This window comes from Aulonocara sp. 'chitande type north' Nkhata Bay, linkage group LG9, assembly GCF_057382095.1.
Source record: "Aulonocara sp. 'chitande type north' Nkhata Bay isolate Kocher_YH1m ecotype deep benthic linkage group LG9, A_spYH_male_GT1.1, whole genome shotgun sequence".
NCBI classification, from domain to species: domain Eukaryota; kingdom Metazoa; phylum Chordata; class Actinopteri; order Cichliformes; family Cichlidae; genus Aulonocara; species Aulonocara sp. 'chitande type north' Nkhata Bay.
In genome coordinates this window covers 16,942,558-16,958,216 of record NC_141352.1, presented here as the reverse complement: position 1 = coordinate 16,958,216, position 15,659 = coordinate 16,942,558, and the positions used below count along the sequence as shown (strand labels likewise).

Sequence of the window (15,659 nt, the reverse complement as noted above, 5' to 3'; positions counted from 1 at the left end):
TACCTGGAAGCCCTGGATGCGAGCCAGGTAGTCCAGCTGCTGTGCTGGCTGCACCGAGACACCACAGGCCAGGTTCTTCCCCTTCATGGGCAGTGAGGCTTCGGCTGTGGGTGACTGACCATTCAGCAGCAGCTCCCTGGCCATGGTAGCGGTTGGGCTGGGTGAGGAGGATGAGCCACTGTAATAAGAAGGGTGTCCTGGGGGTAGCGGGGCAGAGCAGGGCCCCATGTCTTTTGATGCCATGTAGTTAACGGAGTTGCTACTGGTGCTCCCGGGGCCCGGAGCACTGCCACCTTGCTTTCTACTGGCCTCCATCTCCTGATAGACATCTGGGCTTAGGTGGAGCAGACCCTTTTGGGCTGGAGGGGTCAAGAAGGGCGGGAGGAAGGGAGGGAGGTGAAGATTAAAAAAAAAGATGTTAGTATGAATAGATAAATGGACACAAAGAAAAGTATAAAGAGTTAAAAGAGGCAAAACAGAATAAAGGAATGGCATTAGGAAAGAGAACAGAGAAAAAGGTTATTATGGATCTCATAATTAAGCGTTGAAATCTCATGAATACAGATTCCTTAGCCACTTACATTAAGACAATACCAAGGAGTGTTTGTCTATGTGGGTGCCCAACTGTGTCCATTTGTGTGCCTACAAGTGTGAGCTCCTAAACTGGCATTTCGTCACCAAACATAGTTGACAGTTACTTGTGTTTTGGCAGGTCCAAGCACTATCAAAGCGTCTGCTGGGAAACACACACACAGCCCCTTTCTTTCTCACTCTCAAACACAAACACAGAGACACAAACGGAGCATCCACCAATATCAACAGAGTGTCTATGACTTCATCTTTGATGGAAAACAGCACCGTCACTTCACTGGTATCCTGCTCCAGTTTTTATGTCTTCAAACATAGACCCAGCTGAACCTCAAAGGAAGTTTAGTCACAGACAAAAGGTTCTTGTTATATTATTTTGAATGAGGAAATGTCCCAAATGGCCTGACCGAGGCACCTTTGTGGTCTAACAAGTGAAACTGGACAATACTTGCTGTAGTTCTAGCCAGCTGAACACAACAGCACCATTTTAAAGCTTTCTGGACTCTGATATCACTGACCTGAAAGTGTTGCGGAAGCAGGAAATGCCCGTGGGTTGGGATTCAATACGTTTGTTACTCTGTGGCCATGGTGAAAGTGAAAGGAAGGAGTACAAGGCATTAAAAGAATGCAAGGAATTGTAAAGAGAGGATAAAAGAAGGAGGATGAGCTGGCAGCTCGTTCAGATGGAAGAGGATGTGGGGATGAGTGAATGTGAAACCCATGAGGAGCCTTCAAGCCCAGCCAAGGTCACCAGAGACAGGAAGACCAGCTGTCTGTGTGTCTGTGCACATGTCTGTGGGCTTGTTTGTGTGTGCATATGGACCAACAGCTGGGAGAAAGCGCTGGAGCGAGCACTTGACTGACAGGTCACTTCCTGTTTCAGTTAACATTTACAATCACAGACAGATATACACAAACAAGGACAGAGTTTTGCACAATTGTAGCTTACTCTAGTGTAAGGTTTCTGGGAACCTGCTGACAGTATTTCCCATAATGAACAATGAAGTTTGCATTCCTTTCCAGAGCAGCAGAAAAGCTGAAGGAAACAAATGAAATCCAGAACTTATTGCTCATACTACAACAAGTGGCCCCTTGCCAACAATGACACAAATGCTAGGACTTTTCCCCCCTCCTCCCAATCATGATGACAACTTTAATTTGAATTTACACAAGTAAAACTTGCAGGCCTGCACATTCTGAATGCAGCATCATAAAAAATGAAAGGTGTTAGCCAACATGACATCAGCAGTGGACAAAGAGAATTGGAGGGGGGGGAGGAGGAGGCAGTCAATGTGATCCATGTGAGTTTCTGTGACTGCCCAGTGCATGTGAGAGTGTTTGCATGTTTGCATGTGATTGAGTACTTAAAGCTGGTGTCAGATGGTAAGCGAGAGCGTGAGAGCAAGAAACAACAAGAGTGAGACAATGGACGAGAGACAGTGAGAGTGAATAAGCAAGAGTGGCTGGATGTGTTTGCGCGTGATGCTGGACAGTGATTGTGAAATTGTGTACATAAAGTGGGAGAAAGTTAGTGAAAGGGGAGAGCGGGAGAAAAGCAGGCTGAGCCTGAGAAGTGGTGAACGGAGGAGTAGGGAGAGCTTATTTGTGGTACCGGTTCCAGGCAGTTGCAGAGGGGTCCCACCCAGACTCGGTGTCCGGTGGGCCAGGGGAGCATTGGAGGAAAGCCAGAGCCAAGCATGAGACTGATCGAAAACAGATAGGGCCGAAGCCCGCCGCTATAAATCACCACTGTGGAGCAAGACCTTCACATAGCTTACACATGCACACAATGCACACACACACACACATATGAACAGCAGGAAATGAAATGTGGCAACTCAAGTGAAAAGCCGTGCTGCAAGACCCATGGGAATAGAAGGGAGAAAAATCACCCTCTTACTTCTTTTACTTAGGCTTTCTTTTTATGCTCTCTTCCTGTCTCTAAGCCACCCTGTTTGTTGTAGCAATGCCTTCCAGAGCTTACATAGGGCAAAGGACACTGACGCGCACACACACAAAGAGTAAAATGAGGGTTGTAGGTGCCTGAGGTGCGTGTGTGGGTGTTTTGTCTGGGAATGGAAAGAACAGAAAGACAGAGGGATAAATGGACAGCCCTTGACATATTTACCTACTTTCTCCCACTATGCCTTATATAACGCAGAAACATTCTTTGTGTGGAGCATAGCTCGTCAATGACAGCATTGGTTATGTGTAGGAAATTGCGTTTGTGTTACCTCAGGCTAGTAAATGGAAGAAGATCAAAAATAGAGTTAACCCATTTTGCCAATATGCAACAGCTTAAAAAAAAGGTTTCGACAGAACTGAGTTTTTGAAACCTTTTCAAGGGTTCCGTCCTGCTTTATGTCCTTTTCTGCTATAACTACCTGAAAATGGATCAAAGGACATGATATTTGCCACGTCAGTTACATACATAAAACATTAAAAAATCAGCTGACAATAATGCTTATTAGGCCTCTATATCATCCTCACATTTTGAAGCAGCTGGTGTCCTTTGCACACATCCCTACATGGGGCCCCTGTAGTGAGTTTTCCAACTAAGATGCCATTGCAAATGGTTCACTTGTTGTTTGGGGGGAAAAGAGTGAAGTTTGCCAGCCTTCTGTGGCCCTCTAACACTTTTGAGCCCCACGGAGAGGCCTGTGGGTAATGTTTTAAACATATATCTCGAGCTACACCTAAAATGTGGACTGTGGTTCTTCCTTTGCCTGTGATTTTTAGTTTTTGCCTCTAACCTAGCCTAGTTTCTACTAACCTAGCAGACACACAATGAATAAAATGCCAATGATAACCTCCAGCAGCAACTCTAATTGCTCTAATTTCAGGATTGAGCCAAAAACAAACCATTTAAAATTTGTTTGACCTGAGGTATCCACTCACTAGAAGCAATAATTAAATCACACAGTAAAGTCTCTCTAGAATTTCTATTAACAATCAATCTAAAAACTTGAATATCCTGTTTTTATGCCATAACAGTGCAGACTGCAATAAAAATGCACGGCCTGATTGTAAATGGAATGCCATTATTATAAGTGTAGATTTAAGAAATGCTAGAAAACCTTTTTCCTGATAGCCTATAAATGTAACTTTCTATGTAAGTCTTAGTATCATTTTACCACCGCTTGGTAACTAATAACAGGACTGTATACCCTTTGGCACCAAATTAAAATTTCAGCAGCAACAGATTTATACTTTTGCATAAGTTTTTTTTCTTAAATTGTAACACTGTGTTAATTGTGACCAACAGTCTTTTAAGACAGACAACAGGAATGACTGTGGCTGATAGTAGGATATGATCTACTGTTATCATCTACATTAAAATAAACCACAGTATGCTACTTTAGGGGATAGGCGTCAATGAGAAAAGACCAAGGTGCAAATACCAACCCTGAAGACACAACAAAAAAAGACTTGTAAACGTGGCAGTCAGAAAAAGTCATTGTTCCATGACCCTTATACCTGGTTGTTCCACCCTTTGTAGTAGGAACTGCAATCAAGCAATAATTGGAAATTAGCCTTTCACATTGAATTCTTCTTTGCAAAACTTTTAATTCAGCTACACTGGCGGGTTTTTGAGCATGAATGAACTGCTTAAGGTCATGTCAAAGCATCTCAATTCAAAATTTTCAGTCATGTGACCGACTCATCATCCTAGCTGTCAATTATTATCTATCCATGGAGGAAAAACAAAGATATGAAGAGAAACTACATCCATACTTTAACCTGGCAGGTTTATTGAATCCCTAAAAGTAGCATTGTCTTTCCCAGAGTACCCATTTGGTCATGTCTACCTGTATCTGTATGTGTATGTAAAAAGAAAATTCACCCTACATTGCTGCCTGGATGAAAGCTTTTAAAGTAAGGATAGCTACATGAATTTTCGATCTGGAGGTAATTGTAAGTGTTACCTAGCTAACTCAAACAAACTACTATATGTAAATCTTTAGTTTTGTTGACTTGGACATTCACAGTGTAGGACCAGAAAAGTTCTGGTAGTATTAATCATCACATTACTGTTGTGTCACAAGAGTAAAGTTGAGCGAGTATTTTTCTGATGTCAGGTAAATCATCCCTACAGTTTAAATGAGACGCCACTGACAGCTTGAGTTGCTGTTAAGAAGCAGGGATTGATGCAATTTGTCCTCATTTGGCAGGTTTAGGTGAGGTTTGCTCACTTGTTGGTGCCATTTTCTACACCATTCTGGCAGCTATAAATAAACGTTCATTAGTGCATTGATTAGTGCATCCAATAGCACAGCAACTATCTGGCATTTTGGCTGAGTTAAACTTGAAAAGGTTGAAAGTATAGCTGGAGGGTAAAGAACTGCAATACTGTCAGGTGGGCGTGTCCCAGTAGCTCTGACGTCACATGAAAACTTTGGATAGGATTCAAGTCCGGACTTTGACGGTCCGGACCTTTGTTGCAGGCTTTGTTCATGGCTAAGATCATTTTGGGTTAGAGTTGTTTTCTTTTTCTTTTGAAAGTGTACTAAACTAGCCAATAGGGTTGGGAGTAAACAAATTGTTTACTTTTCTAGGCATCTGAAAGAAGCAAGTGCAAATATGGGATACTGTCAGAGTGGATACTAGCCAGGGGCCTAGGTACTAGAGACCTTCTTGCTCCATAGTATAAAGTCTAATTTGTAAATTCATAATTCTTTGGTGACTTTACAGTGTACAAGTTGGGGTTCTGTGTCTTCTGTCCTGCACAATTTATCAAAGCAGCTCCCTTGCCTAAACATTTCCAATAGTGAGAATGTCTCTGAAACTGATTATTACCTCAAGCATGCAACACTTGAGGTAATAAGGGACTTTGGAGATGACTTCATTCTCCCTGTGCTGTTTGGAGTTAATTTGAGAAAATAGGTATATCCACATACGGTACAGTGAGACAAGGGAAGAGCATGGCACAACCAAATGATTGCAACCACGTGAAATTAGGCTTTTGTGTTTTTTTGTTTTTATAACATTTGCTTCAAAGACAGAGACCAGGTCTGAGACCACTCAGATTCAGTTGCTGTCTTCAAGGTGACTTTGGTGCGTCATGATGGTGAAAAACAGCAATAAGACTGACTCAGTGTGCTATCAGTTTGCAGCTGAATGGGGTGAAGCTGGCAATTACACACAATCTGTCACTGTTAGTAAAAATATGCTTATTAACTGTGAGAAACTGTAGTAAATCTGTTGCTTTCCTCCACAAATAGTGATGTAGTTGCTGCAGGAAAGCAATTTGTAAAATGACACAGGCACTCTTGCAGATGTGCTGCACTCATTGGTGACTCAGACTGATAGCAAAATGGCAGTCTGTCTGCGTTTACAAATTACCTGGCAGCTCACAAATCTGAGAGTACGTGCAGTTAGGCCATGATTGTTTAGAGACAGGTTGCCTTTCACCAGACAACCGGTGCAAACACCTTAGAACTGAAGTCATTACAGGCATTTAACCTCTGATTGCAGCTGACTGCTGCAGCTACCTGCACTTGATATTGAATGTGATTTTTCGTAGCAGCACAGATACTGCCGCCCTTGTTTTACTCTAGTGTGACTGAGCCAATTCTAAATTCATTGAGGAAGACAGATTTGAAGCAGTTTTTTCTACGGTAACCTTCCTTTGGTTCAGACTCAGGGCTGGGCTTTCTAACATTTTTACACATTTTACACAAAAAATCTGTATGATATAAAATACGGGGTGGAATCAAACATATTGCTTTCTCTCGTGGCATTATTTGAACAGTGGAAGAAAGCAAATTAACTGAAGTATATTAAAATTTAACATAAAAAATATAAATAAAACCCATCCTGACTACACAGTGTAGTAGTGAATGTAGAGAATTTATGCTTTTTTGGGGGGGTGGAGGTGTAATCACTACGGAAAAATGTGTTGTGATATATCATCACTGTGGGTGACACACTGTGATAGTATTGCACGGTGAGTTATTCTTGGACTCTTACTCATAAGATTAAAGTGCTTCTGAAAAAAAAAAGTCTCATTCAGAAAAGATCCGCACAATAAGTAACACTGCCGTTATAAAGAGTCGAAAACAGATGTCGCTACATCAACAAAGATGGCTAAAATATTGAGGATTATAAGTTTAAAAGTTTTAATTTTATTCACCTATAAACACGGGCCCTGTTTAAACACTCGCAAAGTTTGAACAGCTGCAAGGACAAGAAAAGATTTTCACCCCCCCCTTTTTTTTACCCCCAGCCAGACTTCTACTTATTCACACTATACGTCAAAACAAAAGACAAACAAGAAACATCTTCCATTCAGCACTGACAGACACACGCACACAGAAAACTGAGACCAGCTGTATCTGTTTGAATGAGTTGTAAATGGTGTTTATGAAATAAATATTATTCAGACATTAGCGTCGTGTGAGTGTTCTGCGGTTTGGGCAACTTTAAAGAGCTAATTAGCAGATAGTTAAGCCTCATGCTGAGTGTGAGATAAACTAAGTGGAAATGGCAATGGACCAAAGGCACACTCCAAGCCAACAATAGGAACAGTCATCGAAAAAAGGAAGATTTTGTTTCCCAAGAGGCTCTACTCTGGAGGTATTGGGCAATGACCGAAGCTCCGGCTTCAATAGAAACCACAACCACCAAAATAGTTTTTCCAAGAGAACAATCATTGATCTACAAATATTATTTAGATAATATATCTTTCAGAAACTCGACTAAATCACAGATTTGAGTGCTATAAAAATTGTGGCACAGGCTCAGTTCTCATCTGGGTCCTGCCTATCAAGTCTAAACCAGCAGTGAGCAATGCAACAAATCTGGGCGATTACTCTCTCAACATAAGTGTGCTAAGCATGACATCCATTCTCCTCTCCAGAGTGAAGCTGGATGCCCCATGTCAGGGAGCCGGAGCTCTGCCAAAACCCTCCATTAGACCAAAGTGACGACAGCACATTTGAATCTATTAAAGCTATCTGTTTTCCCCTCTGCTGCTCGACATCTCACAGATTGTTCATTTGAGTCACAAACTGCTCTTTCTCAAGCTGCTGGCATTTACTTTCCTAGTTTAAAACTGCTTACATCTGCTTTTTTAAAAACTCAATCTAGAACATCACAAAAATATAATCAAGCTCAGATACTTACATGCTTAAGCAACACCATGACAATGAATTCTTTGGAAACTTCTTTCACACGTAATATTAAAAAAAACAACAACAAAAAAAACATATGCTACATGTGGCACGACTAGCAAAATAACACCACTGCCAGGCTCCGGAGACAACAAAACAACTAAAAATAGAATGGGAATTCTTGAAATAGCTTCTTGACTTTAATGTGAGATTTTCGGCATTATTTTTTATTTTGATTACAGACAAGACAACCAACTTAACAAGAGACAATGATGGAGGCCAGCTGTTTTAAAATTACACCCTTAAGGTTCTCAGTGAAGAGTCCTTTGAGACAAAGCCTCTTCTATAAATAAAATGCCCTTTAAGGCCATCACATTCCTATGTAAGATCTTACATAAATCCAGACAGGAAATGTATTTTGCATTTGCTGACCTTTTGAAGATGTCCATAAGGTGAGATAATGATCTGTTTCTCCTTTGTATCTGTTTGTACATTAACAGGCTTGGGTATTGTCCAGATATAACAGCAATGGCAAGGCTAACATGATGATGTTTAGGAGGTTAACTATATTTACCATCATAGTTTAGACTGTTAGCATGCTAACATTTGCTAATTATAGTGAGCGATGCCATTAGCTTTGGTCTTTCACTATAAACCAAAGTCAAAGCCATGTATTCCTTTTTGTACTTGATTATCCCACTAGTGAGAAATTTAGAAGAAGACTTTAGTTCATAAGCCACAGGTGTATTCATTCATTGTAGTTCAGGCTGGACCTACACACTGGCCCAGTTAATTGACTGGTATTGTGATTTTCACAACCATGCTGCTAAAAACCTGCACAGAGATCCAAATTGAAATAAAAAAATAGCTTAATATCTAGTAAAGACCTACTACTAATCTTGTGTGCTCAACTACCGAATGCCTTTTTGAACATTTATTCCAGAGCATGGATATCACCACTTCTGTTTTTTCCACTACTTTGGTCCTTTTAGCACTAGTTTGACATTCTGTAATACTAGTTGTAATGATTTATTAATTACTTATTCTGTTTCAGCAACTAGTTACAACACAAACTTTACTAAGGAAGCTGAGCCAGAACCTGTAGCATGAGAGTCACAGGTAGTCCGCTATCTGATGCATTCGTGGCCTTCTGGATAATGTAAGCCAGACAATGTCAGGGGAATCAGATTAGAGTATAACAGTTTCCTTTCATACATTTAATGAACAACAGGTGATAGTCTACCTGAAAATTACTCAATTTTTATCATGTGGTGTTGGCTAGGTAGAGCATACTCAAGGCAGGTCACATCTACCCAATCCACTGGAAACCAGGCAGTTACCCGCTCTATTTAATGTTTAAGGTCCGATCAGAGTGCAACCGCATGAGCACACATGGAAATACCTTTACGAGATCACTACTCAACTGCAAAACATTTCTCAAGTAAATAGTCTAAAAATCTTTTATAGCAAACTAGCCTTGTGTAATTAGCATTGTGTACATTTTATTTACTATTTTGGTTTTGGTCTCATCAGTTTGAGAAATCTGCTAACTACTTTAACCACTGATGTGATAAACCTTGTAAACATGTATGACAGTTGCAGTGTCTCTATGTGTTGAGGATTAAGGGTATGTGTATGTGCACATACCCTATACTCCTGTGCACTTGTGTGTTAATCCTGAGTGAAAGGCTATGTTTTCTGCACAGGAAGGCAGCGGAGGGACTCCCCGGAGGGCCTCTGTGTGCCGGCCCTGTAAGCCTGTGTGAATGAGCCTGAATTCGCAGGCTCCCCACGAGGACGCACGGCCAATTAAGCTGACAGTCAGAGGCCCATTGACCAGTCACAGAGATTAAACGCCGGGCCATCTCGGTGGCTAAAACCACCTGCAGGATGGAGGGAATGATGGAGAGCCAGAGAGGAGGAGGAGAAGGAAATGGAAAGAAACACGGGGAGACGTGCCGATACTCACTGTTGCTTGTCGCTTCAGTAAAAGACGCCTTTTGTCCATTCCAGCCTTTGTTGTCCATCTGTAGTGATGTGGAGAGAAGGAGAGAAGGGGGAGGTAAGAGAGATGTAGATTCTTGAACAGACAGCTTCTTCACGCATGTCAGACAAGTTCCTTCCTACTGTTTGGTCAACAAAGAGACGAGTGCTCACAGGAGGGGATGCTTAAGGAGCCTAGTGTCTCTAGGCCAGCTACTTAATTAGGGGGGTTGTCAATGTTTAGTAACAAAAAAAAGAGGCTCCTATTCAATGTGTTACTTCTGCTGTGGTGTGTGCGTCTGCTTGCACAAACACACACAGCCACAAACACATGTGAAACACAAACAAATCATTTCTCACATGTGTGACAGCTGAAGAGATGACATTGCTGTAAACAAATTCACCCACGCTACAGTGGAATTTCAGTGCAAGAGAGCTCACAGCTCACAGAGAGAAAGGAGGAATGGAAGGAGAGAAAGCGCTCGAAAGAAAGACAACCTATCTTACAAAAGCTACAGAGCTCTGAGTTGTCTGAGATCAAAAGAAAAGGAAAAACTAATTCGTACAGAGACGTTGTCGGAGTTGTCGAGCTATTGCACAGTCACGTATCGGCCAATAACTTTGTTCTGTCTAAATATTGTTTCTTGAGTGTAACCAGACAGGTCTCACCTCTTGCCAGAAATTAGCTTAAACAGGGAGACTCACTGCTTATTTCCATAATAGCAGACTCACATATCTGAAACCTTAGAAAACAAAACACAGTGGTTTATAGGACTAAAGAATGAAACATCCAATGATGTGATTTGATTACATGTCTGTAACGTTTGACATTCCCCTGGAGACTCGTGTAAGTGGGGCATTCAGTGTGCAGAGCGTTTAAAACTTTCAAAAACTCCTCTGCTGAAGTCTCAGTAGCAGTAACTACACAGAAGATCAAGGTAATTAATGTCAGAGCTGAGGAAATCAAACTAAAAGGAAGGAAATTACTGGCTGCAAACTGAGATGCGCTTTCTTCGGAGCATGTCATGTTTAACTCTCCTGCAGTGTTGGTCAAGTTACTTGAAAAAAGTAATCAGTAACTAATTACTGATTACTTCCACAAAAAAGTAATCCCGTTACTTTACTGATTACTTATTTTCAAAAGTAATTAATTACTTAGTTACTTAGTTACTTTTTAAAAACACGATTTACAACCTGAAGAGGTGATAAAGCGATAGATCTTTCAGCCCAATTCTACTTTTTCTGCATAATCCATCATACAAAATGTAATCAAATGGAAAAGTCTCTTTTTTTTTTAACTTGTTTTATCAGTTTTAATCTTTTAACTTTATGCATCAAGCAAAAATTTAATTATATGCAACATTCTCTGACTTGAATAAATTAGTTTAACATTTAAACCTATTTTCTGCACATTCCAGCACATAAAATAAAATATTTTTTGTGTTTACACTCAGTCTTTCAAATAGATGCAAGTAAAACACAGCAGAAAATAAATAAAGTCAAAGACTCAGCGGTCCTGTTGCACTATTTTCACCTGTAAAGCAGGACTGCGGTAGGCGGAGGTTTACCCTGGTGCAGGTGTGCCGCGGTCAGTTGAAGAATCCGCGAGTTTCTCTGTGAGTTTCCCATCACGTCGTTGCACACTCGGTGCTTGCTTGGAAGTTTAGGGGTTTTTTTGCTGTAAAAAGAAGTTTTCTTCCCACGCACGATGGACACTAATGTTTTTGTTACTTTTTATGGAATCAAACTCAAAGTAAGGTCAGTACTTCCACGCTTTAAACGCTGCACGCTCATACGCTCTCCCGCACTCGATATGTGATCCATTGTTGATCTGCACACAGCTGTTGTCACTAACGGCGCACTCGCTTATGTCACTGTCATTCTCGCAAAAAAATCACGGTTTTAGTAACGCAGTAACGCAGCGTTCCTACGGGAAAGTAACTGTAATCTAATTACCGTTTTTGCAATAGTAATCCCTTACTTTACTCGTTACTTGAAAAAAGTAATCAGATTACAGTAATGCTTACTGTAATCTGATTACAAGTAACGCGTTACTGCCCATCTCTGCTCTCCTGTAGTTCTAAGATTTGGTTTTCTGAATAGTATACATACAGTATATGCAGCATCATATATCAAACTAATGAGCTGTCTGGGGAACAATTAACATTCTATAGAGAGACTGGTTATGTAACTCTATCTGATTCTGCCCCCTTGAGCTTAAAAACCAACGAGGTGAATAAAGATGTTGGTGATCAATGGTTGCTTGCAAAACACATATAGTTTAGAGAAGCTGAACGGGTTGTATAATAGGTCAGCAGCACTGGGATTTGAGATAAATCTGGGAATTGAGTATCAGAATTACTGTGCGGGGTTGTAGAGATGAGATAAAGTCAGGGCAGTGCATGAAGTTTCCTAATTAGTTCTTCAGCATACAACTTTATAGGTACCATCCGCTATCACCATTCTTATAGCTCTGATGCTAATAACAATTGCAAAGTGTTATTATTTGGGTGTCTCTGCTTAGACTGCTGCCCCCTGCAGCCCCGACCTTGATAGGCAAACAGAAAAGTGACAGAGGCAATAAAAACCCATTGGAATAACTCATGAGTGTCTGTAATTAAGTAACCTAAAGCAACCTACATACTATACATTTATGTTGCACTCATTAGCCATTATATTAGGTGCCCGAAAGGACATTTATGTGACTTTGAACGTAGCATGGTTGTTGGTGCCACACAGGGTGGTCTAAGTATCTAAGTATTCCACAAACTTCTGACCATTCTCTGTAAACCCGAGAATGGTCCAAAAAAGAGAAAATGAGTACCAGTTCTCTAGGAGGGCAACAGTAACTCAAATAACTACTTGATACAACAAAGGTATGCAGAACAGCATCTTCAAACCTTGGTGCAGATGGGCTACAGAAGCAGAAGACCACACTGGGTGCCACTCTTGTCAGATAAGAACAGGAAACAGGTGCTACAATTCACAAGGGCTCACCAAAATTGCAGAACAGAAGATTGGAAAAGTGGCAGGATCATAATTTCATGTAAACAACATGAAAACACCGATCAACCCTGGGTTGTTTCAATGGTTCACGCTGCTGCTGGTGGTATAATGGTGTGGGTGATATTTTTTAGCATTTCCATACTTTCATAGGTCCTTTGGTACCAGCTGAGCATCTTTTTAATGCCACTTGACTAGGAAGGTGAGCTGTTGTTGACAATGTCCACCTCTTTATGACCACACAATATCCATCTTCTGATGGCTACTTCAGGATATTACCCCATGTCACAAGGCTCAAAAAATCACAAATGTATTTCTTGAACATCACAATGAGTTCAGTGTACTCAAATGGCCTCACAATCAATCCAACAGATCACCTTTGGGATGTGATTCACATTATGGATGTGCAACTGACAACATCTGCAGCAACTGAGTGATGACGTCATGTCAATGTGGTTCAAAATCTCTGAGGAATGTTTCCAGCACTTTAATTAATCTGTGCCACAAAGAACTATTGCAGTTCTGAAGGCAAAAGGGGGGCCAGCTTAGTGCTATCAAGGTATAACTAATAAAGTGTTCACCTCTTCAGCAGTTTTAACATGTTTTCACTTTAGTAGCTACAAGAAATCGGAACCAAATGTAATCTGTGGATCATATTGATATATTCATATCATTATGAAACAAATGCGATAATTTATAGATGCAGTATAAGAAACCAGTGCTGGGAAAGTTTACATTTCTAAAACGGCTGTGAACAAAACCTTCTGTATAATTAATTGTGTGATTTATTCCTCCCCCCCATTATGTAGAATCTTTTAAAACTTCAAATAACATTCAACAATATACAACTACTACCAGTCAGGAAGTAAGATAAATAAACAGTTGTGCAGCAAAGTGGGAGGCTTGTATATAAAACAGATATGAAATATACAAGCTGGCGAAGGCGTTTTTACCTCAGCCGGGTTCTGAGGGACTGTGGAGGCCTTGTATCCCAGCTGTAGCAGCATAGCCTCAGCTGCATTCCGCTTGGCAACCTTCTTGTTGGGCCCTGTTCCCGTGGCAACCTCATTATTCACCTTCACCTGTATGGGAATGGAGGAAAACACGCATATAAAGAAACCAGTACACACAAGTGAGATAAAGACACTAGCAATATTTGCTGATTCACAACTGAACATTCTGGTTTTGCTGATGCATCCTGTTGTGATAATGACTAACTGTTCCTTAGTTTTTTTTTTAAAAGTTTCTTTTCTCTCTTTTTCAGAGCTGAGGCAGCCATGCAGTGCACATTGCACAAAAAGAATCTGAGTGAAGTGTTTGTTTTTCAGTAATCCCAAAACATTAAATCTGTCTATACAGAATGTAAGCAGAAATTTCCAAGAGAATATCAGACGTCGTTATGTTATCCAAACAGACAATTACACTGTACAAATAACATTCTGGGAGCCAAAGCCTGTGAACTGCCAGGCCTCAGCGCACTCAGTCAAAGTGGTCTGACATGCTCGCTAAGTACTCATCTGAATACATCACGAAGGTCACAACAGAAGGAGAAGGAAGGAAGGCCTCAATAAATTCCCCAATCACTAAACAAACACAATCACTCTTTTATCAAAATTTAAACGATGATCAGCTCCTCAGAAAGCGTTTGACAAAAAGGTGGAGCCCTTTCTGAAGTGATGGCTTCAGACAAACGATACGAAAACAGAGACTCATTTGAGCCCTGCTGCCTACCAAAGGAAACAATGTGGAAATTTTAGAAGATGGAGTGGACTGCACAAAAGAACACACACACTCACGGGGACTAATGTGTGCATCAAAGAGGCATGGAGAATAGGTTTGAGGCTGAATTACCGCCTGATGCTAAGAGAAGCTCTGTTCTTCACATGAAAGAAAAGGATTATGGAACGAGAGACTAAGTGGGAGAGTTTGACTGGGAGAGGCAGCCAGGGAAAGATGAATAGGAAGAGAAAAAGACAGACTGCTGTTAAAATGGCGAGCATAAATAACAAATGCACACGTTTAGCAATTTTACGGTGTGAAGCGGTGTGGGTTAGTACAATGCCACAATCTTTCCAGGAGTATATGTCCCAGAAAATCCACCCCAAGATATGGTCAAAGAATTTGCAAAAAACCAAACAAACGAATAAACAATCAAACAAAAAAAAGGCCTCAGTTAGCATGTTGAATTTTAAAGTTCATTACAGCACGATTAGAAAAAGACTGAACAAGTGTGGTTTGTTTGGAAGGGCTGCGAGGAGAAAGCCTCTTCTCTCTAAAAAGAACATGACCGCATGGCTTAGGTTTGCAAAGAACAAACCACAAGCTCTCTGGATCAATGAGGCTCATTCATGAGTATTTTCATGGAAACATTCTTACCCTGTGCAAAAAACAATCACGTAAACAAAAATACTAACAAATTCACTGCCATTAGCTAATTTCTTTATATAAAGAAAGATGTTTGATGCCAGGTGACGTAGAGAAAGAGATGTATGAGAGAATCCTGCACATGGTGAAAGTCCAACTGAAGACACTAGCTCAGGCTGAAATAATTGAGGTTAAAATATGAGGTTAAAAGGGCTAAAATATCTCTACCCAAGAAACTCATTGTGGCTCAATTTCTTTTTAAAAAGAAAAAAAAACAGTTTGGAAATCCGAATTGATACATAAAAAATAAAATAAAGCACTAAAAGACTAAAAGAAAAAGAAAAAAAAGGTCACGCACAAGGAGCAACCAGATTGGTCACTCCAAGATGAGAAACTTGGTTCAATGGAAAAAAGAAATCTAGATTCCCCGGTATCCATGGAACAGTACCAAGAACTGTATATGACACTCAGCAATCGCCTTTTCATTTGGTATTTCATTTTCTTTACCTGTATTCTGAGCATTTCTTTTTTTTGGTTTGCTGTTTACGATACATATGAATGTTTCACACGCTAATCAGTGATTCATTAATATTGTTGTACCTGAAAAAA

The 15,659-nt window shown here is 40.5% G+C and overlaps 1 protein-coding gene across 2 annotated transcripts in view; it reads right to left on the bottom strand.

Annotated features, from left to right (window-relative positions):
• The window catches only part of stau2 (staufen double-stranded RNA binding protein 2), a 109,123-nt gene that overhangs the window by 51,233 nt on the left and 42,231 nt on the right, over positions 1-15,659 (bottom strand). For both annotated transcript variants that reach the window (XM_086306137.1, XM_086306136.1), the window contains exons 10-12: positions 13,640-13,768; positions 9,670-9,727; positions 4-359 (exon numbers count right to left, since the gene is read on the bottom strand). In XM_086306137.1, the coding sequence (XP_086162263.1) occupies positions 4-359; positions 9,670-9,727; positions 13,640-13,768 (543 nt within the window). The remainder of the gene's footprint in view (positions 1-3; positions 360-9,669; positions 9,728-13,639; positions 13,769-15,659) is intronic.